Source organism: Vicia villosa, linkage group LG5, assembly GCF_029867415.1.
Source record: "Vicia villosa cultivar HV-30 ecotype Madison, WI linkage group LG5, Vvil1.0, whole genome shotgun sequence".
Taxonomy (NCBI): domain Eukaryota; kingdom Viridiplantae; phylum Streptophyta; class Magnoliopsida; order Fabales; family Fabaceae; genus Vicia; species Vicia villosa.
Genome location: NC_081184.1, coordinates 128,753,547 through 128,779,520, shown reverse-complemented (window position 1 = coordinate 128,779,520; position 25,974 = coordinate 128,753,547). Strand labels below are relative to the sequence as shown.

Sequence of the window (25,974 nt, the reverse complement as noted above, 5' to 3'; positions counted from 1 at the left end):
CGACCATTTTCTGGACGATCTTCTTAATGTTCTTGTTAGCAGCTTCAACGGCGCCGTTCATTTTTGGTTTGTAAGGAGAAGAGTTATGATGCTCAATCTTGAATTCCTCACACAATTCTTTCATCATTTTATTGTTCAAGTTTGAACCATTGTCAGTAATGATCTTGCTGGGAATACCATATCGGCAAATGATGTTATTCTTGATAAACCTCACAACCACTTGTCTTGTAACATTGGCGTAAGATGCTGCTTCGACCCATTTGGTGAAGTAATCAATAGCTACCAAGATGAAACGATGACCGTTTGAAGCTTTCGGTTCGATCATTCCAATCATGTCAATACCCCACATGGAGAAAGGCCACGGAGATGAGAGAACGTTGAGTAGAGTCGGTGGCACATGGATCTTATCTGCGTAGATCTGGCACTTGTGACATCTCTTCACGTGTTTGTAACAGTCAGATTCCATTGTCAACCAATAGTATCCTGCTCTTAAGATCTTTTTGGACATTGCATGCCCGTTTGAATGAGTTCCAAAGGACCCTTCATGCACTTCATGCATTAACATGTCCGCTTCGTGTCTGTCCACGCATCTGAGCAAAACCATGTCGAAGTTTCTTTTGTATAGCACATCTTCATTCAGGAAGAAACTTCCAGAAAGTCTCCTTAGAGTTTTCTTATCTTTGTTTGATGCCCCAAGCGGGTACTCTTGAGTTTGAAGGAAGCGTTTGATGTCGTGGAACCACGGTTTATCATCGATGACTGCTTCAGTTGCAAACACATAGGCAGGCCTTTCAAGGCGTGTAATTCTGACTTTAGGCATATCATTCCAATGATTGACTTTGAACATGGAAGATAGAGTAGCCAAGGCGTCTGCCATTCGATTCTGATCTCGAGGTATATGATGCAATTCAACCTTATTGAAGAAAGTCAACAGACGTCTTGCATAATCTCTGTAAGGAATCAAGCCAGGGTGGTAAGTTTCCCATTTGTCTTTGATTTGGTTGATCACGAGGGCTGAATCTCCATATATGTCGAGGATCTTGATCCTTAAGTCAATGGCTTCTTCGAGACCCATGATACAAGCTTCATATTCTGCGATATTGTTGGTGCAATCAAATAGTAATCTGGCAGAAAACGGGATATGAGTACCCTTGGGAGTGATAATGATTGCCCCAATTCCATTGCCAAAAGCGTTTACTGCTCCATCAAAAATTAGGCCCCATCTTGATCCGGGCTCAGGACCTTCTTCAGGTAACGGTTCGTCACAATCTTTCATCTTCAAGTACAAGACATCTTCGTCAGGAAAATCAAACTTGAGAGATTGATATTCATTAATTGGTTGATGCGCCAAATGATCGGCGAGAATGCTTCCTTTGACCGCTTTTTGAGCACGGTATTCAATGTCATATTCAGATAACAGCATTTGCCATCGGGCAATCCTTCCTGTTAAGGCAGGCTTTTCAAAGACATACTTGATCGGATCCATTTTGGAGATTAACCAAGTAGTATTGTTGATCATGTATTGGCGGAGACGTTTTGAAGCCCAAGCCAAAGCACAACATGTTTTTTCGAGCATGGAGTAACGAGACTCACAGTCTGTGAATTTCTTACTCAAGTAATAGATGACATGCTCCTTCTTACCGGTTTCATCTTGCTGTCCAAGCATACAACCCATGGATTCTTCCAACACGGTAAGGTACATGATTAGTGGTCTTCCTTCAACCGGAGGAATCAATATTGGTGGCTCTAACAGGTACTCTTTGATACTGTCGAACGCTTTCTGGCAATCTTCAGTCCATACAACCCCTTGATCTTTGCGGAGAAGCTTGAAAATTGGCCCACAAGTAGCAGTCATTTGAGAGATAAATCTGGAGATATAGTTCAATCGTCCGAGAAATCCTCTTACTTGCTTTTCAGTCTTTGGTGCAGGCATTTCTTGAATGGCTCTGACTTTGTCGGGATCTACTTCAATACCTCTTTGGCTGACAATGAAACCCAAGAGTTTTCCAGATCTAACCCCAAAAGTACATTTGTTAGGATTCAAGCGAAGCTGATATTTCCTTAATCGTTGAAACAACTTCAAAAGGTATTCAATATGTTCTTCTTCTGTGCTGGACTTGGCTATCATGTCGTCCACATAAACTTCAATTTCTTTATGCATCATGTCATGAAAGAGAGTAGTCATTGCCCTTTGGTAAGTTGCGCCTGCATTCTTTAATCCAAACGGCATCACTTTGTAGCAAAAGGTACCCCATGGGGTGATGAAAGATGTCTTCTCCATGTCTTCAGGAGCCATCTTAATCTGATTATAACCGGAGAACCCGTCCATGAAGGAAAAGACGTTGAACTTGGCAGTGTTATCAACCAGCATGTCGATATGTGGTAATGGAAAATCATCTTTTGGACTGGCCTTGTTCAAGTCACGGTAGTCAACACACATTCTGACTTTGCCATCTTTCTTCGGAACTGGCACTATGTTGGCCAACCATTGAGGATATTCTGAGGTGACCAGAAAACCTGCGTCGAGCTGTTTTTGAACTTCCACTTTGATCTTATTAGCCATATCAGGGTGAGTCCTTCGCAATTTCTGCTTAACCGGCGGACATTCTGGCTTCAATGGCAAGTAATGCTGAACAATATTGGTATCCAACCCAGGCATGTCTTGGTAGGACCAGGCAAACACGTCAACATATTCTTTGAGAAGGTCTGCCAACTTACTCTTGATATCAGTATCAAGCAGCGATCCAATGGTCACTTCTTTTTTGTCTTCTTCAGAACCCAAGTTAATCTTTTCTAAAGGCTCTTTGTGAGGCAGAATGGCTCTTTCCTCGTGCTTAAGTAATCGAGAGATCTCGTCCGGGATCTCCTCTTCTTCCTCTTCTTCGGCTTCGAACACAGGAAACTCAAAGTTGGGAGAGGGCATAGGGTTATTGCATTCAATGGGTTTATCAATAGTAAATCTGCACATGTGATTTATATTTATTTCAGAAAGTTTATGAATGCAAGAGTGGATGCAGATTTTTTTTTTGAAAAAGTTTTTTTTTATTTATTTTGGTTTTTTAGGATTACCATTTCCAGAAAAAGCAAAAATAAAACATATAATGTAGGGAATTCAAAATGACACTTTATTTATGATTCATTTTTGAAACAAAGCCCTAAACACAAACTCATTTGTCTTGGGCAGGACAAAGAGGGAAACCAAAGCCCTATACACAAAGTTATTTGGGCGGAACATTTAAAAGCGAAGCCCTATAAAACATCTCTCTGCTTTGGGCAAGGCAGGAGGTCAAAATAACAGCGAAGTGATTACTTTGAGCGGCGAACAACATTCGGAATGTCGACAGCCTTCCAGTAGCAACGAACTCCTCTGTGTATTATGTATTCAGGAAAATTCTCCTCAGAGTTATCTTCAGTGTTGACATTGACCGCTGGTCGAGCAGGATTTGAAGGTCCTGGTTTGTCAACCTGGTTCTTTGTAGAGTTGAAACGGTCTTCTTCTTCTTCTTGAAGAGCATAAGACGAGTCACAATCTTCAGAATTTTCAGGGTGTTCTTCCCAGTCTTCAGGATGAAGAGATTCATTGTCAGCGACACTTTCTGAGTCAATTGCGGGACCATCTTCCCCTTCATCTTCAAAAATGGCGTTTATGTGATAATAACCATCTTCAGGATTATAAACCTTGGCGGATGCATTGAAACCGAAACCTTCAGTAATTTCAGGCTGCTGAGAAAATTGACAGGGCTGATAAGCCTCTTCTGGTTGACTATCATATTCAAAGGAATCTCCCCATCCAGTTGGTTGGATATCCTCCATGGAAATCTTTGAACTTTCAGGTGCAGTGTACTTCACCATATAATCAAATTTTCCACTTGGTTGTCCCAAGTGTCCCAGATCTCTGCAGGAATAGGCTCAATTTCTTTGCCTTTGGATTTCTCTGAAGGAGGACATGGTTCTTCCTGAGATATGTATCCCGAGTCATTGAGATAACATTTCCATTCTTCTTCAGTATCAGGTAGACCTTCTTCGATACATTCTTCGATAAGGACATTAACCTCTTGAGGAATCGGGTTAAGGAATCCTCCACTAATGAATGTTTCTTTGATCGGACGAAGGGTTTCATCCTTCTTGGTGCAGTTTGAGAATGTTGGTGAACATCCGAGACCTGCTCTGGTTTCATTTTTGGTAGGGATCACAACTTGCCCCCAGCCAGTGGTAGTTCCATCTTTCACTACTTTTACTGCCTCTTTGTAAGAAGAAATCGATGCTTTCTTTCTGGAAGATTCGTCTTCTAAAGAGAGACCTTGGAACTGAGTTCCTTCCACATCATCAGCACTGATAAAAGAGAAATTGGACAAATGGCTCACCATCAAGGCTTGCTCCCCACTTATTGTTACCAATTTTCCATTTGTTACAAATTTTAACTTTTGATGGAGCGTAGAAGTTACTGCCCCTGCTTCATGGATCCAAGGTCGTCCTAACAGACAGCTATAAGCAGCTTGAATGTCCATGACCTGGAAGGTGATTTGAAATGTATGTGGACCAATTGTCATGGGAAGGTTGACTTCGCCGATAACAGATTTTCGCGATCCATCAAATGCTTTGACAACTACACCACTGAACTTCATAGGCATTCCTTGGTAAGACAAGCGAGCAAGAGTCGTCTTTGGCATCACATTCAAGGAAGATCCGGTGTCTACCAATACATTGGACAAAGAGTCTGACTGACAGTTCATAGAAATGTGCAAAGCAAGATTGTGATTTCTACCCTCCTCGGGGAGTTCTTCATCACAGAAGCTTAAATTGTTACAAGCTGTTATGTTAGCTATTATCCCATCAAAGTGATCAACAGTCACATCATGATCTACAAAAGCTTGATCCAAGACCTTCATCAGGGCTTCCCTGTGGGCTTCTGAGTTTAAAAGTAATGAAAGTATGGAGATCTTCGAAGGAGTCTGCATAAGCTGATCCACAATCTTGTATTCACTTCTTTTGATAAGTTTCAAAATTTCATCAAAGTCAGGATTCACATTGGTTCCACTGGATTGACCAAAATCAGTGTTTGTATTACTGACAGGAGTTTCCAGGATTCCCTACTGGTGTAACAACAGGATTTTGTCCGGTTGTAGGAGCAACAGGCTGCTTTGGAGGTAATGGAGTATACACACGTCCACTTCTTGTTACACGACTCACATCAGCAATGTTTACAACAGATGAAAGAGTAGGTAAAGGAACTTCTTGTCCATCCTTTATCATTGTGGCATTGTAGTTGTATGGAACTGCCTTGTCAGAGTTATAAGGAACAGGTCCAGGTAGACAAATGATCAAAGGAGCAATAGGAACCTTCGGCTTGTTGTAAGTAACTTCCATGCGCTCAGGCATGTTGAAATGAGGAACGATGACGTTAACTGTAGGCATTTCCGAGTTGATATCTGAGACTAAAAGCTCATGCGGATAACATCCTATCATGTTAACTTCATTTTCATCCCTATTTCTGTAGATCTCAATAGTACCATTATCTAGCAGAACTTGGAGATCTCTTCTCATAATCGAACACCCGTGAGGATCCACACAACATATTCTACAGGAACCGTATTGATGCTGGCGAAAATTCTGCCCCCGACAAAGAGTGGCGTGCATTTGTACCAAATCTGCTCTTGAGAAGTTGATATTATAGACTCGGTATTGGCCAGGACATCCATATACCATGTTTACAACATGCCCTCCATGATTGGGCAGCGGATTTGCTTGCACATTAGGATTCAAATTTCTGAAAGAGAGGAGATTAGATCTAACCAACCTCTGAACTTCATATTTCAAAGCTATGCAATGCTCAAGATCATGGCCAGGTGCCCCTTGATGATAAGGGCATGAGACCTCAGCTTTGTACCACCATGGTAGTTTCTCAGGTACTGGTGGTGGTGCTTTAGTTTGAACAAGACCTCTTTCAATCAAAGCAGGGTACAATTCTGTGTAAGTCATCGGAATCGGATCAAACTGTGGAGCTCTTTGTACACGATTCTGATTATTGTTAAACTGTTGAGCCTGTGGTCGAGGCTGTTGTTGTTGAAACTGCGGGGTAAATCCTGGATTCGGTGCTGTATTAACGGCTGGTGCAATAGCAGCTACCTGTCGTTGACGATTGACATTTCCTCTTGGCCTCCCTTGGGATACCATGTCAACACTTTGTTCTTTCTTCTTTGGGAAACCACTTCCGAACTTTTTGGTTCCGCTTGAAGATCCACCTTCTTTAGTTAGACGTCCGGTTCGGACTCCTTCTTCTAGACGCATCCCCATGTTTACCATTTCGGTGAAATCACTTGGAGCACTAGCAATCATGCGTTCATAATAAAACGGACTGAGAGTATTCAAGAAGATCTTTGTCATCTCTTTCTCTTTTAACGGTGGATTAATCTGAGCAGCAGTTTCTCTCCATCGTTGGGCATACTCTTTGAAAGCTTCATGGTCTTTCTGAGCCATGGATCGAAGCTGATCTCTGTCTGGAGCCATATCCGAGTTATACTTGTATTGTCGGACAAAGGCCTCACCTAGGTCATTGAAAGTCCGAATATTAGTGCTATCCAAGCCTGTGTACCACTTCAGTGCGGCACCAGTCAAACTGTCTTGAAAGTAATGGATAAGCAACTGATGATTATCTGCATAAGTAGACATCTTTCTGGCATACATCACAAGATGGCTTTGTGGACAAGAACTACCTTTGTACTTCTCAAAGTCAGGGACCTTGAATTTAGCAGGTATTTGTACACTGGGAACCAAACATAGCTCCTGGGCATTCTTTCCAAACAAATCTTTTCCACGGATAGCTTTAACTTCCAACTGCATCTTGTTAAACTGCTCTTGGAGATCTTCCACAAGGTTACGCTGATTTGTGCTATCACCTTGATCATGATAAATCTCATTTCCATCGTAAGGAACAGTGTGAACCGTAGGGGTCGGAACTGTCATAGTGGGTTGAGAAAGTGCCATAGTAATTTGGGAAAAAGTTACCCCTGAATGTGGAATAAACGCCGAACCTTGTGCAGCAGGCGCTTCAGTTGTAGCTGTTTGAACCCCAGAGAAATTATGACGGAAACCTGTACCAAAGCTGAAAGGCGTGCCCCAACCTTCTGGCATGGAGAAAGATGGAATACCGAATGCAACTGTAGAAACTGGAGTAGTGACTTCAGATGTTACTGTCGCTTGACTGTTGGGTGGTGGCGGCTGATTCTGTGCGGCCATTAAGGAGTCAACCAGAGTAGTGAGACTTTCCAACTTTTCCTGAAGGGTGGTCACTGTACCACGGAGCTCAATATTCTCTTGTTCAGAGTGTTCCATTACTCTTCTTCTACTTGAACGAGTATTGTATCTGTGATCTGATTGCGAGCGTGGTCGAGAAACTTTGAGACGCGACAGCTTGACGATCTATTGGAGAAAGATCCAAAAGATGAGACTCTATACAACAGACTCGATATGCAGAATGATGTATGCAAAAAGAAATTTATGATTTTTCCAAATATTTTAAAGACTATTTCCTTGCAAACATTTGAACACAAACAAATCTTTTATTCATTCATTTTTTTTTATTGCAATAATGGGAAATGTTACAACATTGGAGCGTAGCTCCTTACAAAAGCAAATGATAAATAAAAAAGCTAAACAAATCCTAAACATCTTCATTAGACGAAGAACCAAATGCATTGTGCAGCTTGAGCTTCATGATTTCTTTCCCATAGTGAGCTTTCAATTCGGCCTTTTCAGCTCTCAGCTTGTCAACAACATTCTTCCAATCATCAGCAGTCGGAGCGTTGCTTGTTGAACCTTCAAGATTTTTCTTGCTTTCTTTGATGTACCTTTTGATTGCAGCGTCTTTCTGACGAATCTTCTCATCTTTACTTATGAGCCATCCATCTTGATAATAGAGAGTTTCTTCGTGATCTTTCACTCTTTTCTTCAACTTTCTATTTTCCACCTCAGTGCTACGAAACTTTTCTTCCCAAGCATCTTTTTCTATTCTCATCTTAGCCAAAGTGTCTTGGTATTCCTCCATAGCGGGAATGTTGGGTCGTTGAGATACCGCAGGAAACATGGGTTTTTCATAAGCATAAGGCATTTGGAACTCCTTGGCTCTTCTCTTTACCCAGCAGGTGTAGGCGTCCATGGCAATGCAATTTCTTTCCTCACCTTTTTCTTTCCATCGGACGTCGTACCAAGCTCTCATCATTCTTTCTTTCAACTTTTTAGGATTATCCCCTTCTCGGTAGAAGTATCCTTCCACTGAGGGACCAGCAGGTTTAACTGAATTTGCATACCCGAGTTGTCGTCGGGCCAGGACCGGATTATAGTTAATTCCTCCTTGTGTACCAATGAGGGGTACGTTGGCGAACTCTCCACAACTTTCAATGGTTTCTGTACCACAGCGAGCCAAGGTATACCAATGAATATCATTATTAGTAAGAGACATAAGTCTTCGAGGCCAACGCAAACCTTCTCGGTTTTCCGTGAAAATAGGAGACTCAGGTAAGTGTGAAACAATCCATTTGAACAACAAAGGTGCACAACATACAATGATTCCACCGCCTTGGCGATTCCTATGATGGACAGAGAAATACATGTCACCAAGCAAAGTCGGAACAGGATTTCCAATCAGAAAGATCTTTATGGCATTGACATCAACAAAGTTGTCGACATTGGGAAACAGAACCAACCCATAGATGAGCAAGGCTAGTACAGCTTCAAAAGCTATCATGCTACCAGTTTCGACGAAATCAAAGGCTTTCTTTACTAGGAAGTGTGAAGTTAAACCCGGGAGGTTTCCTTTGGTAGTCCAATTACTCTCTACTTCAGACTTTTTCATGTGGATACTTGCTGCAATGACGTGTGACTTAGGAATGGCTTCCAAACCATTGAAGGGTATTTTGTCAGACACAGGAATACCTAAAAGATTGGCATATTCTTCCAAGGTCGGTACCAACTGGTAGTCTGGAAAGGTAAAACAACGGTAGACGGGATCATAGAACTGAACCAGAGTTTTGAGAAGTCCTTCATCAACATGAGTGTTCAGGATAGGCAAAAGCTTTCCATAACTTTTCCTAAAATTAGAAGGATCTTGTACAGAAGATGCTAACTCTATCAGTCTTTCTACATCAGGCGCTTTGAAACTGTACTTTTTGGTATACCTTTTTTCCATAACTTAATCCTATAATGTTTGCAAAGAAAATTCTCTAAATTTTTTGGAAAAATCATGTTTTTATGGAAAAAGATGGGTTTTTTAATGAATGTATGAATGCATGGATGCATGGATGCCACATATTCAAACATGGTAAAGCAAACATAGTAGTTCAAACATGGTAACATGGTACTACAAACATGGTATACAAACATGGTAACGCAAACATGGTAACGCAAACATGGTAACGCATAAGTTCAACGGTCCAAAGTCACGAGCATGAGGTCAGAGAACCAAAAATGGGATAGTTCTAGTTAATCACCTGCAAAACATGTTCTACTGATACGTCAGAGTCTACATTTTTCTTTCGGATATTACCGGCCTTCCATAATTAAACTCATGAGCCAGTAATATTCTCAAGAAAAACTCGTCTGAGTGTGGTTCTCCGCATGACAACTAATCCAAGTCTTCACCTGAATAGTTTCTGCACCACAACCTAATAAGGCCAGGATGGGTTGGGGTTCTACGGCCAACTCAGCTTCTACAGTTCAATGAAAGTAACAATGTCTTCGCTACGAAACATGCTAAACATATATTACCAACAAGGAACCTCCACTGAGCGGAAGGATTCTCACGTGCGCCTGCACATGACTATACCCTCCACCTAATTTCTTATGTGTACTTAATCCGGGTTAGGATTTGTCCATAATGTATCACTTGTAACAGAACCACACATGTACCAGAACCACACATATAACAAAAAATGAAATGAAATATAAAGAAAATAGAAATAACCCTTCCTTTGGAAACAATAAAAAGATGGTCCCCAGTGAAGTCGCCATTTTTCTGTCGCGGGGAAAAATCGTATGTCTTTTTTCTGGATGAGACACCTGATGCCTTCTTTGGGCTCGAGTGCTCAAAAAATGATTTTTCTTTTGTACGGACCAAACTTTTTATTATTTCCAAAGGAGGAAAAGGAAAAAAGCTGCAATAACCTAAAAGTGGGGGGAGAGATCTTTGGGTAAGAGGGTTGGTTATACGAAGGGAAGGTATTAGCACCCAACGTATCTATAGTACTCTATAGGTTTCTTTTCTTTGTTTTTCATTCCATGTTGTTGAGAGGTTCTGGTGAAATAGGTGGGACCTAAGGTGTTTGTTTGATTATGCTCGCAAAGATCATCGCGATCCTCTGCATACATATCCCTTAGAGGGAATCAGAGCATCTGTAGCTCGGGGTCTACGGGTGCTAAGGTTTGAATGGTTTTTTTTTGTTTTGTTTTGCTCGCCAAGGATCGACCTTGTGCCTACGTATTCTCAAAGGGATGTTGAGAAAGTCAGAGCAATCGTAGTTCCCACTTATGCTAGTGGAAGCAAAGGAAAATAGACAAATGTCGTCTAAATGCTAGATGTATCTAATCTATATCATCACATACATCTGTTTGTTTTTTGTTTGAAAATCTTTTCATTATAAGCCCTGGGCCATGCCACTTATGGCGCTTAGAATGATAAAGATGTTTTTGTTTGTTTAACCAGCCTTGTGGCAAAAACTTTCAATGAAGTCAGCCTTGTGACAAAAAGTTTTGATTAATCAGCCAGCCTCGTGGCAAAAGTTTCAATGAAGTCAGCCTTGTGACAAAAACTTTGATTAATCATCCGGTACGGTGGTAAAACAGTTTGATTGATTAGCCAGCCTTGTGGCAAAAAGTTTGATTGATTAGCCAGCCTTGTGGCAAAAAAAAAGTTATTTGATTGATTGATTGTTTGTGATGATATATAAGAGATACTCCTAGCATAGAGATGAAAAATGTCTAATCTCCTAGGGTACTTGATATGGATATTGGGGATGCTTATAAGAAGCCCGTGGGTCCTTGTACGAAGCCCAAGAGGAGGCTATCCGAGGGTCCTTGCATTGTAAGCCCAAGAGGAGGCTATGGGAGGGACAATCCAGGGTCCTTGCATTGTAAGCCCAAGAGGAGGCTATGGGAGGGTCACTCGTTTGTACAAAGCCCAAGGGGAGGCATGGTATAGTTGGTTTGAGCTCTTAGAGCGATTTCACCGGGAAACCATACTCTATGTCCTAACCTAAACTAGGGAGATTCTTTGCACGAAGCCCAATAGGAGGCTATGGGGAACCTAGTGTTGTACTAAGTTGAACAAGTATATAACACAATCACAAATATGAACAAGTACGAACAAATATGAACAAGTACATGAACAAATATGAACAATTATATGAACAGATATGAACAAGTATGAACAAGCACATATATATGACAAAGTGTGTGTATATAATGGAGTTTATGAAGGAAATATACCTGTAAGCATGCTCCATTTGTATATACAGGGGCTCGGGACTCATATTCGGGGAGAGGCCCATTGAGTTTATTCAAAAGCTGTGTAAACAGGTATTTACAAAGGGGCTTGGGACTTATACCTACATGGAGGCCCGTGGTATTTTTGGGAAGATTTAAAGAAAACCTTCATTTTTGATTTGTTATTCAAAGTTAAAAAACAAATTGATCGAGGTATGTACAAAAATGTGTATGTACAAAAAGGTATACAATGAAATACCTAATTTCATGTACAGGAATGGGACTTATACCTATATGGAGGCCCATGTTTTATTTTATAAAACATGGTTGATTGTTTTATTTACAGACACGAGGTTTCGTCGTTTTGAAAACAGTTTGAAAAGTATTGTTTTGAAAGAGTTTTCTGTACAAAGAAAAACTGTGAAAAGAAAAAGGAAAGGGACTTATACTCTCTAATATTCGAGAGGCCCATGTTTTATTTTCATAAAACATGGTGAATTGTTTTGAAAGAGAGTTGAAAGATTTGTTTGTTAAAAAACTGTTTTGGAAGTAATTTGGAAAAAGTTTTCTGTTAAAAACTGTACAAAGAAAGACGAAAGGGACTTATACTCTCTAATATTCGAGAGGCCCCCATCGTTTTTGAAAATGAGTTGAAATGATTTGAAAGTGAATTGATTACTGTTGTGAAAACAGCTGATTGAGTTTTAGGCTTACCTTGAAGAATGGGAAAATTGGATTTCTGAGTTTGAGGTGTTACCGTGATCCTTAAGTGATGTGCTTGGAATAAACTAGGATCTCAACAGATGTTAAGCATCCACACCAGCAGAAGAAAAACGTCGAGTAAGCTCACAGCTTTCAGCATTTCATGATCATCCAGTAATTGTTTATGGAATTCTACAGCAAATGGAAGACCAAACGAAACAGACAAATCCAAAAGACAACAGAGAAATAATCTCGAAGTCTTGGATGAAGTTAGAAAATTCAAGTAATGTGCAACAGTAACCAATTAGAAACTTAAATGATTAACTACACAAAATAATATGAAAATATCAAATTCAAATGAAATTAATCTAAGAAAAGATATTTTTGTGGTTTTTTCATGAAAAGATAAAATAATTAGAAACACAAACTTAAATATGCATCTAATATATTTTTGGCATTTTTAATAAGAATTAGAATAAAACACACTTATAAACATATGAAAATATTAAAAGAAAACTTTTAATCTTAAAACATATTTTTTTGTCATTTTTTAATAAGGATTAGAAAATAAAATTAAATCCTATATTAAATTAAAAATAACTTAAACTCATGAAAATATTTATAGAAAAATAAAATAAAAGGAGAATTAGTTAAAAACTAATTTAAATGGGCCAGGGGTGCTAAAACTCAGACTGGAGGTGCATGGCCCAAATGAGAGAAGCTGAATTAAAAAATAAAAGAGTGGACCGGACCGGGTCGGGTTAGATGGAACCCGGATCCGCCCTTTCTCTTACTGCAGGGTTAGATTGAAAAACCCTAAGGAAACCAAACAAGAGGTAGCGCCTCTTCTTCCTCATTATCACGCTTCTGAAAAAAAGAAAACAAGCTCAAGGGAACAAACATCCTCCTTTCGGGACCACAACAACAACTCGTTGCCTTTCTCAATTTCTCACGATGATGAAGAACAAGCAACTCGGTGGTTCCTCTCTCTCATTCTTTTGCTCTCGCCGAACAAACAACAACAACAATCTTCGAATTTTTCCGGCGGCCATGGAAGGAGAAACAGAAGCGAAAAATCCAGGTATGTGTTCTTAATTTCGCTTTTGTTTTCTTCTTAATGATAACTCAGTGACATCTCTCTTTCTGTTTCTGTTTCTCTCTCAATCACTCTCACTCTCGGTTTGCTACCGGTGACCAACAACAGTGATTCTCGGCCATGGAAGAGAAAAAGAAAATCAACACTTTAGTCGAGTTCACAAACAGAAGTAAAACCAGGTATTGCTTCTCTTTAGCTCTGCTCTTAATCATTCACCACAACAGTTATTCACGTTAAAGCTAAAAAAAAAGAACTGTAAATGGTTTTTATGCTATTTCCTTATGATGAATCAACCGAAGTATTGGAGTTAATTTTTCTGTGTATGGTTTAGTATGATTTTTCTCTGTGTTTTCAGTATAGTAATAATAACTCAAGCTTTCTCTGTTTTCAGTTTCAGACAATTCATAAGCATAACAACAATTAACAACAGATCTTGAGCGTGAGGCATGAAGATAACTTACCTGCGGCTAGAAGATTTTAGCCGGAATATTGTTGAAGGTATGTGCTTTATTCTGCTTCTGGAAATCTATAAGCTTGTCACTGCTGTTGCTGTGTTTTGAATTTAATTGCCAAAACAATTCTGGAACTGTGTTGTTGTTATGATGCTGTGATTCTGAACTGTTGTATTGATATTGTTGATGATGTTCTGAATTTTGAACTGCTGCAGGTACAATCAACGGTTAATGGAAATATGGAGAGTGAAAGAAAAGAGGCTTACCTGCGGCGAAGATGTTGAAGATTCATCTATGGAGGCTCGAAGATGGGAGCCATCGTTGAAGGCTGCTAGCAAGCAAGGTATGAAGGCCTTCCCTCTTCCTCCTTCTTTTGTATTTTGTAACTTAGAAGTTACAGAACATTGGCTGCCTTCTTCCCTCCTTTGTAACTATGGAACTTTTTGAAAATTATGAAAAGAGAGAAAGCAAGAACTTAAGTTGCTTTTGGTGTGATCTGTTGCAAAGGGGGAACTTCCTATTTATAGGCAAAGTTTAGGGATTTGTAAGGAATTAAGAAACTTGATTGGGAGGTTATGGTCATCTCAAAAATGAGAATAGGAATAAGAATATTCTTCATGATTGCAAGAATAAGAATATATTCCTTATGTCATTATCCAAAGATATTTCTTATGATATGAATCATGCAAGTGGAAGAAAAATCTCTCTTTGATCCTTTTTTTTTTGTCTTGAATCATTTTGGGCTTTTGAATATTTTATTGAACTTTTTTTGCTAATCTCACCCCTTTTTGTTTCTTTTTTCATGTGACATGAGCATTCTTGATGAAAGCATGAAGAAATTTGATCTTGAAGAATGAAGACTTGAAGAATTCAAGAATTGCATTTGAAGTTTTATTTTTTTCTTTGTAATCCAAATTTATTCCACTTTAGAATTGTATGAACTTGTATTCTTGAAAGTGAATAGAATTTTGGAATGATGTAATTCTTGAATTTTGGATTCATTTGTTCCATGTAAAAAACATCATTTGTAAATGCTTGAATTTCTCTTAGAATCCTTGAATGAAATTGCATGAAACTTGAATATTTCTTGAATGAATTTGAATGCAATTTCTATGTCTTGAATCAATTCTTAAATTCCTTTGAATGATCCTTTGAAGAATGTTCTTGCACCAATGGACTTTTAATTCTTGAATTTATGGTCTTAGAACCATACTTGAAGCAATTCTTTCAAAATGAACTCAAAATGGATAATGTCTTCTCCTTTTTTTGCAAACCTTGAAGAAATCCTTATATATGATTTTGAACTTGTTCTAAATTCCAAGCAATCCACGTGAAACACTTTCTTTCATGAATGACAAATCCATATGCCGATTCCTTGAACAAATTCCAAACTAATCTCTTGAATCGCACAAATTGAAAACGGCACACTTCAAATGAACACAAATTGATGACTATGGATCTTGAATTGAGACACAATTTCCATGGGATATTGTCATAGGGATTATTTGAGGATGATTGAAACCTTTGATTGACTTCCTGGGGGTTTTTAGGGTTTCCCAAATGTGATCCCTGATTTCAGTCCCTGATAGTTCTAAAACCCTAATCTGATGATTTGAAATTTCACTGTTGATCATTCCTTGTGTAGGAGATGTTATGAGCCAATGGATAAGGTCAAAATGATGCACTTGGGGTCTTGAGGTCATGTTCCAAGTCATTAGATCAAATTCTGAGCAAAAGTCAAGAGTATGCTATCTTCAGTCAAAACCCTAATCTGGTTGATTCAGAGCCTTTGAGCTTGTTGAAATGAATCTATGAGGACCAAATGTTTATTGTTGATGAAGATAATTCTTTTAAGATGAAGGGAGAACAAAACCCTAATTGATTGTTACTTGTACTGATGAGTGATTTCCTGATTAAATCCTGCTGAGTACAAGTAGCACACACAAGCTATGCAATTTGTTAGAGATGCAAATGATGCATATGCAATGATATGAAGTGGTATCTTAGGTCAAAAATTGGGGTATGACACTCCCGTCTCAAAGAATTTACATTAGGCCGTCTCAAACATTTGCCACAAGGGCCGTCTCAAACATTTTCCACAAGGGTCATCTCAAACAATGCAATGGATGCGACTCAATGATGCACACACATATTCACACTAAAACAACTTAATCAACTTAAACGACATAATTAACTTGAACGACTTAATCAAGTTCAACGACATAATTAATATCGAAATCCAACATCAACAACATCAACATTATCATTCACGGCAATTCAATGCATTTCCAACATATAGTTACGACATTCAACACATTAATTGCTTAACTTCTCAAGACATCGTCAATATAGCAACATATAAGTTAAGAAAAGCTTAACAAAATATTTCCAAAGGTTTTCAAAGCATATACACTAGATAGACAGTAATTAAAGCTTCACGGAGGTTCAAATGACACTTAAAAAGGAATTACAGATCAAAAGATACATCATGACAAATTTTGAACAAGTTTTGCACAGCAATGTCCGCTCAGCGGCCTTCAAGCACGCTTATGGAAATACAATTTCAACAACCCCGCTTCAAGCGGCTAAAAACAGTAGCGAACCAATTATGAGCTCCGCTTAGCAGACCAGCTCCGCTTAGCGAGTTCCCTTTATTTTTCAAAAACAAACAGCACCCGCTTAGCGAGCCCGAGCCCGCTTAGCGGACGTGCGATTATGCATAAAATCACCTTCGTGACAGAACTTCGAAATCTCACATCCACCATTCAAAACCTATTCTAAACATCAATTAAACACATATAATAGTATCAGCAATCATTATTCATCATTAATCATCAATAAAAACATGTTTACAACTAAAGATTCATGTAATTTCATCATAGAACCCTAACTTTCTACACCTTCAAATCCATGGTTCAACATATCATCTAAACCCACCCTAAACATCATCATACATCCCTTTAGCATGAAAGAATCCCATGCTTACCTTAGGTTTTGGATTGAAGACAACTCTAGCTTCAATCTTGGATTCTCCTCTTCTCTTCTCTTTTTTCACAAAATTCCCAAATGAGCTTCTAATTCTATTTTCCTCTACAGCCCTTATTTTGTCAAACTCTCACTAACTTCTAATTTGCTAATAAGTTCTAATTAACACCTCTGACTTACTAATGCCAACTTAGGCCCAATAACTAATAACACTTTCTAACTTATGCTATTTACTATTAAATCCCAATAAATAATACAAATATCACATAAGCGTATAATTAACACATAACAATTAGATAAATTACATAGCACACAATTAAATAAAATACGAAAATAAAACGGGTGTTACACGCTGCGCTTAGAGGGATGTCCTCGGGGACAAGATATTGATGGTTCTTGCCATTGGTAGTTCCGCGATGGAAAATGCGAGTATCACGTGCATCTTTAGAGGAGGGAGATGCAGTGAGGCCATCCCGAGGATGCATGTTCTCACTTTCTGGAGGCGGCACGATCAGATAAACATCAGTCTTGTCAAGCTGATTGAGGGCAATATTATGAGCAAAAATATTATCGTTGTTGTTGGTCATTAAATACAAAAGTTAAAAGCTTTGGTTTCTAAGTTCTTTGATGTGAAAGAAACGATCACGAGGATGAAAGAAAAAGAAACAGGGAAGCTAGATTTCCCACAGGCGGAAAAATTGATCTTGACGAGTCAGAACAGGGTGGGCCAGCAACGACGATGTGATCTTCGGTGGTAGTTAAGGAGAATAATGAGGTTGTACCTGCAAGGCACTCCGATGCCAAAGTAAGAACATGATCAAAGGTACAATAGAAAGTATATGATTTTGGGTGAAATATGCAATACTTTTCCCTCAAGGAGGTAAGGACTATTTATAATGTTCTCATTAGCGTTTAACTATTGGGCCCGATATTTTGGGCTGGGAGCGGTTCCAGGGCCCAAAATGCAGGTGACGGTTAATTTAGTCCTCGTCCATCCGGGAAGAGTGTACTAGCCGTTCGCGAGGACGGGAGTATCAGCGTGCTCATATGGTTATTCATTTCAAAGGAGCCATCGTTTGTGCTCGGTACGTGGGCAAGAGGGAAGTGCAGCCCTTACTTGCCCACGTGTATGGACCAATGCTTATAGGAACATATCTGTGAGTAGGAGTGTATTGAGCCAATTCTAAGAATTGAGTTAGAACAAGTAACATATTATAAATGTAAATAAGTACAAAAATATGAAATATATTAAGAAAATGTGAAATATATTAAAAATGAAAATAAGTGCATTACTAAAATTTAAAAATGTCAAATAAAAAACTATGTCAGATTTAAAAAAGGAAACAATACCGCCACGTAGATAGTAGTTAATGTTATTTTAGAAATTTAAACGGAAGAGACTACTTAAGTTAACGGAAGAGACTACTTAAGTTAACGACACGGTTTTAAGGAATCACATTGTAACATTTCTTTAATTAAGAGACCAAAGAGGAACAATAAATTAAGTTAAGGGACCAAAAGATGAAATAAACCTAAAAAAACCATTATTAATTATAGGAGAAAAGAAATTTTTTGTCATAGAGAAAAAATATGTTAACACCATAAAAAATGTCAGACACTATATATTCATACAGCTGTTAAGGTAATTTACACTATATATTCATACAGTTGTCAAGGTAATTTATTGTTAGACACTACATATACATACACCTGTCAAGGTAAAATAATAAATTCTTTCTTTTCATTAATTGTTTAACACTTGTTTCATATGTATTATATATAGGGTGTTAAAATTTGAGAGTTTAAATATCACTCTTCTAGTTATAAAGTTTTATATTTTTAAAAATCAGAGTGAAGAAATATTTTGCTCCCTTATAAAAACTACAAATTTCAAATTAATATCTCGCAAAAAGAAATTTGATTTAATTTTTTATAAAATTTAATTAGGTCATATTAATTCCTCTGTTAATAGTTTTTTCAAAGCGAGTTTTTGGATACTTTTTAACCTTTATCGGACTGTTTGAATTTTAATTTTTTCTCTTTTCTTAAATACTAAATTTATTTTTAAACAATTGAGATTTATAAATAAAAAAAAAGTTCAAAATGGGTTGTAAAAAAGAATTGAACCCAAGACTTTTGAGTCACATCATATGCCTGTAACACTTGATCAATGTACATTTGTGTTTTGTCCTTGTAAGTTAGTAGGATTCAAACCCTCCCCCTCTTGCATTACTGAAATGAGCCTCTTTCCACTAGACCACTTAAGCTCTTTTTTTTTTTTTTTAACTACAGCAGCAAATGTATATATTACAAAATGTAATAATTTAGTTTAAAATAAATTTTGTTTTGTTTTGAGTATTAATTAACTAGAATATCATGATGAAATAATTTGAAATATAAATAATTAATATACTAATTTAATAGTTGAAATATTATGAAATATTTATTTAATATATAATAATAATTAAAATATTTAATTATTGAAATATTAAATAGTTAAAATATTTAATAAATAGTTAAAATATATAAACTATTTAATATATAAATTATTTTTTTCATTAAGTAACTATATTATTAAATATTTTAACTATTTAATATCCCAACTATTAAACTTTCAATTATATACTTTATTAAATAATTATTTTATTAAAAAAATAATAAATAAATTAACTAAAAATTATAAATATAAAGGACTTTAATGAACTAAATATTTAACAATATAAATATTTAACAAATAAAATATGTTTTACTATTTAATCTTTCAATTATTAATATTTAAATATTTTAACATTAACATTTTTAAACTATTGACATTTAAATATTTTAAAACCTACCATGATTATTTAACATTTTAAATAAAATCTAACATTAATATATAAAATATTTATTATATACATTAACTATATTTGATATTTTAAACAAAATTTATAATTAATATATAAAAGACAACTTGTTATTACTAAACTAAAATATTTACCAGTAACATTCATTATATATCAATGCATTGTAACTAAGAAACAAATAACAGATGTGGCTTAGTGGTAAAAAAAGAAGCTAATGGGCTAAAGGGAGAGGGTTCAAATTAAGAAATAGACATATAGAGACTTGGAAAAAAAAAGAACAGGGACGAAAATACTATTTAAACCTTTTAATAAGTGTAAGTGATCATTGTATTTAAGTGAAAGTGGTGTGCTTTCTCGTGTGTGTTGTAAAATCAAAAGGTGATATTTCTTTGTGATTGTGATTGTGTTAGATAGTTAAGAGAATCAAGTGGATCAATTGTAGCGTATCTGACATAGTGAATCTCTCACAGGTGTGAAGGGAATAAAGAACCCTTGTTTGGAAAGGGGAACCAAGATATATCTTGGTGTTCTTTATTTTTCTAGATTTATTTTCAGTGCTTTAACATTCATAACAGATCCGAAAAAATAAGAACAATGTTGTTAGCGTTCATACTTGAGAAAAATTCACTAATATCGGTTAATCTAATTCATTCATTCCCCTCTTAGATTATTTTTCATATTTACAGTAAAGTGACTACCATTTTATTTGAAGGGACTTGGGTTTGTGATCCCATGAGTATAAATTTAATATTTTTTAGAGTGAAGACTCATTTTAGTCCCTCACAAATATTAGACGAGTCAAATTAGTCCTTCACAATAAAATAAACTCAATTTAATCCCTTATAAAATTTAACCGGATCATGTTATTCCTTCTGTTAATATTTTTTTCAAACCGATTTTTTCTTAGTTTTAAATTGTGACTGTACTGCCACGTTGGATTTTATTTATTTTTAATTTTTTTAAATACTAAATTGATTTTTATTTTTAATTTCATTTTTAAACAATTATAAATTAATAATATAAAAAATCCAAAATTGTTACTTATAAGGCGTTGAACTCAGATCCATGTGGTTAATCTTAAACAATTCTAAATTCAAAATAAAAAATACAATTTTTTATCAATATGGTCTTGAACCTAAGTCTCTTCAGATTAAATGATAGTCAATTTAATACAATAGAAATTGATTTGTCTATTTATAAATGATAGTCACTTTACTAACAATAAAAATTGATTTGTCTAGTTGTTATTGATAGTCATTTTACTAACTGTAGAAATTGATTTGTCTAGTTGTAAATGATAATCATTTTATTAACAATAGAAATTGATTTATCTAGTTGTAAATGATAGTCACTTTACTAACAATAGAATTTGATTTGTCTAGTTGTAAATGATAGTCATTTTATTAACGATATAAATTGATTTGTCTAATTGTAAAGTGAAAATCATTTAACTAGAAGGACTTGGATTTGAGACCTCATATGTAAAAATTTATGTGTAAAATTTGTTAATATTAGTAGAAATAATGCAAATTACTTGTTTAAAAATTACTTTATAAGAAACAATTTTGGCTTTTGTGATATTATTCATTGATAATTGTTTAAAAATGAAATTAAAAATAAAAATTAATTTAGTATTTAAAAAATAAAAAAATAAATAAAATCAATGTGTCAGTCCAGTCACAGTTTAAAAGTATGAAAAGAAGCAGTTTAAAAGTAGGAAAAAACGGATTTGAGAAAAATATTAGCAGAATGACTAATATGATCCGGTTAGATTTTGTAAGGGATTAATTTGGGTTAATTTTTTTGTGAGAGACTAATTTGACTCGTGTAATATTTTTGAGAGACCAATATGGATCTTCACTCTATTTTTTATTTTAAATATATTACTATAATTATTTGTCATCAATGTACTGTGTACATTGACATAGTGGTTAAGGCACACCATATGCCTTAAAGGTCTTGGGTTCGACTTCTTCAAAGAACCAAGTTTGTCTAAAAATTATATGAAATTAAATAGTTATTATTAATAACATTGACATAATTGACAATTATACAACTATTCAAATGAATTTTGTTACCAAGTCAATCTCTTAACGGAATCTCATAGCTCTTGCACAAAATAAAACAACAATGATTTGAAACTTGAATTCTACTATAAACTGTTAATGATTGTTTAACATTAGATATAATTAATGCCTATCATAAGTTTTATTTTTTCCATATCTTCTAACGAATTTCATTTAATCAAAGTTCAATTTAATGAGTTTTTTCAATCTATAGATTAATAACGCATTTTATCTGTATATATTTAAGAGCCATAACTAAGATTACAATCTTTATGTTTATAACTAAGATTACAATATTTTTTATATATAACTACAATCCTTACTATTAACATCAGCAATGAAAGAAACATCACTTGTCAAATTTATTGCAAATGTATCTACAAACATAATAATACAAATAACTTTAATGCTTATATTATATTACCATGTATCAAATGCATATATTTGGTGGGAATGTTTAGGATCTTCAACTCGTAGAGTTACAATGGAAAACCGTTTTAAGGATGATCATCCAGAATATGATATGAATAAAGATGTAATGGAGGTTGATTGCTACAGTTATAACAGTGCACCTGTACGTTTCAAACTAAATCCAATTAAAACTTGGACTTATTGTGGTGGATTTTGGGAAAGAACTTATGATTGTAGTGCTTCTATAAAGAGCTATAATTGGAGCCGTTTATGGAAAGCTACAGCTGTTGCTCAATGTTTTGAATGTGTAAGTGAGCCTGAATGCAAGTGGCAAATACGTGAAGATAATCCGTATGTTTATGAATCAAGTCGTCATGCATTTGTACCAAAAAAGTATTTGTATCCTAATTATCAAGGTCCAATGTGCTAAATTTTCATAAACTAAAGTTTTATTTTCAACAAAGTTTGAAGAATTGTTTGCGTTGATTTAAATATCTCATATGAAGTTGGTATTATCTCCGTCCCACAGTAGAGTTATTTTAAACAAAATTTAGCCAACTAAAACATCATAGGATATCACATTGACATTTCAATCATGTTGTGTTTTTAAATTTGATGTCTCATTAAAAATCTACTAATTCAAAAGATCAATTTTGTCGTCGATTAGAGGGATTCAATTAAAATCAGAGTAAAGATATATTTATTCGTATAAAGAATTAAAACCATGATATATAGTGTTTCGGTATCATATTAACCCAAAAGATCGATCTATAGTAATTTTTCTTGTCTTGTCTACCACTCTTTGTTGACCGTAATTGTGCAATTTTATCTTACAATTTTAATATATAATATCACAAGTTTAATAGCACTTTTTAATAAAGTGCTATTAAAATATTGACTGCGAGACCTATAATAACGCATTTGAGTCGGGCGCTGTTATAGCTATCATCATATAATATTATATAATAGCGCTTTATCTTTAAACGCTATTATAAGTTGTTAAACTAATAAAAAACATAATGAAGGGGTTTAATAGCGTTTTTTAATAAATGCTATTATAAAAATACATTTTGATAGCGTTTTATAAGTAGCGCTATTTTAGATATTTCTATTAATTAAAAAGAAAAGAGCCACGTGTGTTTTTTTCTCTTAAACTCACATTAGTTTTTGTCTTTTCTGTTAAGAAAATTGTTAACCTATAAAATAAGAGTGAGAAATAAATATAAATAAATAAAGTTTTAATTTAATTTCAATTAAATAAATAAGGTTTTAATTTCATTTCAATTAGGTCGTAGAATCACATGAACAGAAAGAAGAAGCTAGCTCTTTCGACAAGCTCAGGTGAGTCGGCTGCCTTCTTCTTCTTCGCCAGACGTCGGTGTTGTCACCATCTTTGATCATCATACATCCTGGACATTTTGGTGAGTATTTTGTTGACTATATTGTGCAAAATGTATTTAACCCATTTTTCCCTTTTTAAAACCCTAAATATTGATTGGTTTCGTCTTATTCATCTTTCTCATCTCTTCAATTTAATTCGAAAGATGTTATTCCCTTAAATTCCTAATTCAAAACCCTAAAGATTTACTATTTAAACTATACATTGATGGATCTTATTTTGTTGCATTTTATTTCGTTGTTTGGTATAGAATCTGACATTAATCATTTATTCACTTGTAACATTGTATTACATATTTATATTTGAAGCTATGGATCTTACATATGTATTTCTTCAAGTACTTTATTATATAATAGATTCAACTTTGATTTTTTCTTCAAACAAACAAATCCTAGTGAAATGTCTTCTTTTCTAAAAAAATTTCGATTTATTCTAACCGATTGCAGTAAAGGTTTTTGATTTTGTGTTTTCTCTGTCCTACTAATGTGTTGCTCTGTTTTACCCTAAAGTAACTTAATTTGATAAAATAAAACTTGAGGAAAATATTTCATTCCAAAATCATTTATGGTTTGGAAGTAGTACTCATCTAGCTCTTTTTTCTTAAGTTAAGTTAGCATGATTCTATAACCTATGGACTATGTCTTAGTTATACTAACTTCTTTATTCATTTTAATGTTAAGCTGTTAGAAGAAGGTTTATAAAAATCTTAAATATTGATATGAATTGTAGTTGTTTTATTTTTGTAGTGCTTTGTACAATTATTTCATATATTTTTGTGGTTTTGAGATGAAACTGTAAATATTTTTAGTCATTTTGTACATCAGATTTAATGATAATATGAAAATATTTGTTACTTCAGTCTACACTTTGTTAAAGGTAGGGGAGGAACTAGCGAGGTTACTCAAAGATAATAATAGTAATCTAATCAAGAGATGGTGTTTTGAATGTTTTAGCAAAGGTTGGTGATACTATTAGATAATAACTATCAATTTTATCAATGTATCACTTTCAAAATTATGAACTATCTTAATTTCATTGCCTTCTATAATTTTCTTATTATTTTCTTTCGTCATGTAGTTCAATAAACATTATGCTAGAAACACTATTAAGAAGGCAGTCAGAGACAGACAAAGTTTATTTACTTTAGCATGATCTAGCTTCAATATCAAAGGTTGGTGGCTTCAAATCTCTCTCTATTCTATACTAATTAATGTTTCAGATTTTAATTTAATTAACTTGTGGGGGGCATGATTGTTTTAAACATTATTTTCCTTGTATGTAATCATAAACTTATTTTTTAAAATAACATATTGAAACTGCTTTGCATAGCCATGGATTTCTACAATCATGTTTTGTGGAGCATTGTTTGGTTGCTTTTCCCTTTTAAGTTTAATCTTGTTCGAGGAGTTCTAAATCGTAATCGTTAGAGAACAAAACCAAAACTAAGCGTTGTAAGTTGATCAAACTATCACTTAGAAAATTTTAAACTTTAGATTATCTCATATGATAGCTTTTATATTTCATTACTCCCTCTGTGGATTCAGAATTTCTTTTCATATAAAAATTGTCTCTTGTATCAAATCATTGTTAAGAAAAATTTATTGTTAAAAGTATCACTTTTTCCTCTCTGTTCCTAATCCCAATAGTTTTAATTAATACTAAAAACATGTTTAGTTAAAGTTCCATGTTACATTAGAATTGTAGGTGGATGATAAAGATAAAACCTAAAGTTTGATTGAACAAAATAAACTTTAAATTATCTTGGCAATTCAAGATCAAGAGATGTTAAGGTGTACATAAAAAAAATCCGAATACTAGTGCTAAACTCTTGAGACACATTTTCTTAACACTATTATAGACTGAACTTTATGTAGGTAACATCCTATTTTGTAAGATTCCTTCAATAACTATTGACACACATTTCACCTTGTCACCAACACTTTCTACGGTGGTTGTAGGTATTTTTGCACACATCTATAGTATTCTTTATTCATAGTCAAATGATTCCCATGATATTGATGCATTTTCCTTCACACTAATGATGTTATGTTTTTGGAGCAGATTATATTATCTTCTCCTGTATTTGATGGTAAGGACCATCAAATAATATCTGTATGTTTTTAAAGACGTGTTTATATAATAGCTCTAAAAGACATAGTTGCGTAAAACATGATTATTTGGGACATATTTCAGTGGGTGATTACTAAAGACGTGTCATGGATTCTTTTGGAGGGCCTTCTCTTTGTTTTAAGGAGTGTATAGTCTGCTTGTGCGGGGCTGTAGTCCCTATTTTGCTGGGTCTAGTTACATATGTGGCCTCTTTTGTGAGGTAATATGTGTATTTTTGTTTTATTTATATAATTGCTTTTTTCTTGTAAGTGAACAAATTTATTTGATATTTTTATTTAGTAATGTAGTTTCAAGGTACTAATTCTAAATTTTTGTCTTTGTTGGTATAGTTTGTATTTGTGGTCTTTAGGGATCATTTATTTAGTACTCTAGTTTTAAGGTACTGATGCTAATTTTTTTCCTTTAATTGTATATG

At 35.0% G+C, this 25,974-nt stretch overlaps 1 protein-coding gene and 1 long non-coding RNA gene across 2 annotated transcripts; one reads left to right on the top strand and one right to left on the bottom strand.

Annotated features, from left to right (window-relative positions):
• Positions 1–4,151: 4,151 nt before the first annotated feature.
• LOC131605416 (uncharacterized) lies at positions 4,152–13,229 on the bottom strand (the record flags this gene model as incomplete). Its single annotated transcript, XM_058877772.1, has 4 exons — positions 13,131–13,229; positions 6,193–6,780; positions 5,069–5,322; positions 4,152–4,986 (listed from the first exon to the last, which is right to left on the bottom strand). Coding segments are annotated over exons 1-4 (1,776 nt in total), but the record flags the coding sequence as incomplete, so codon positions are not given.
• A 10,096-nt stretch (positions 13,230–23,325) lies between these two features.
• LOC131607307 (uncharacterized) lies at positions 23,326–25,847 on the top strand. The gene is made up of 4 exons (XR_009285250.1): positions 23,326–23,451; positions 24,289–24,387; positions 24,507–24,600; positions 25,623–25,847. It is a non-coding gene; the product is annotated as an uncharacterized LOC131607307 (long non-coding RNA).
• The last annotated feature ends 127 nt before the right edge of the window (positions 25,848–25,974 follow it).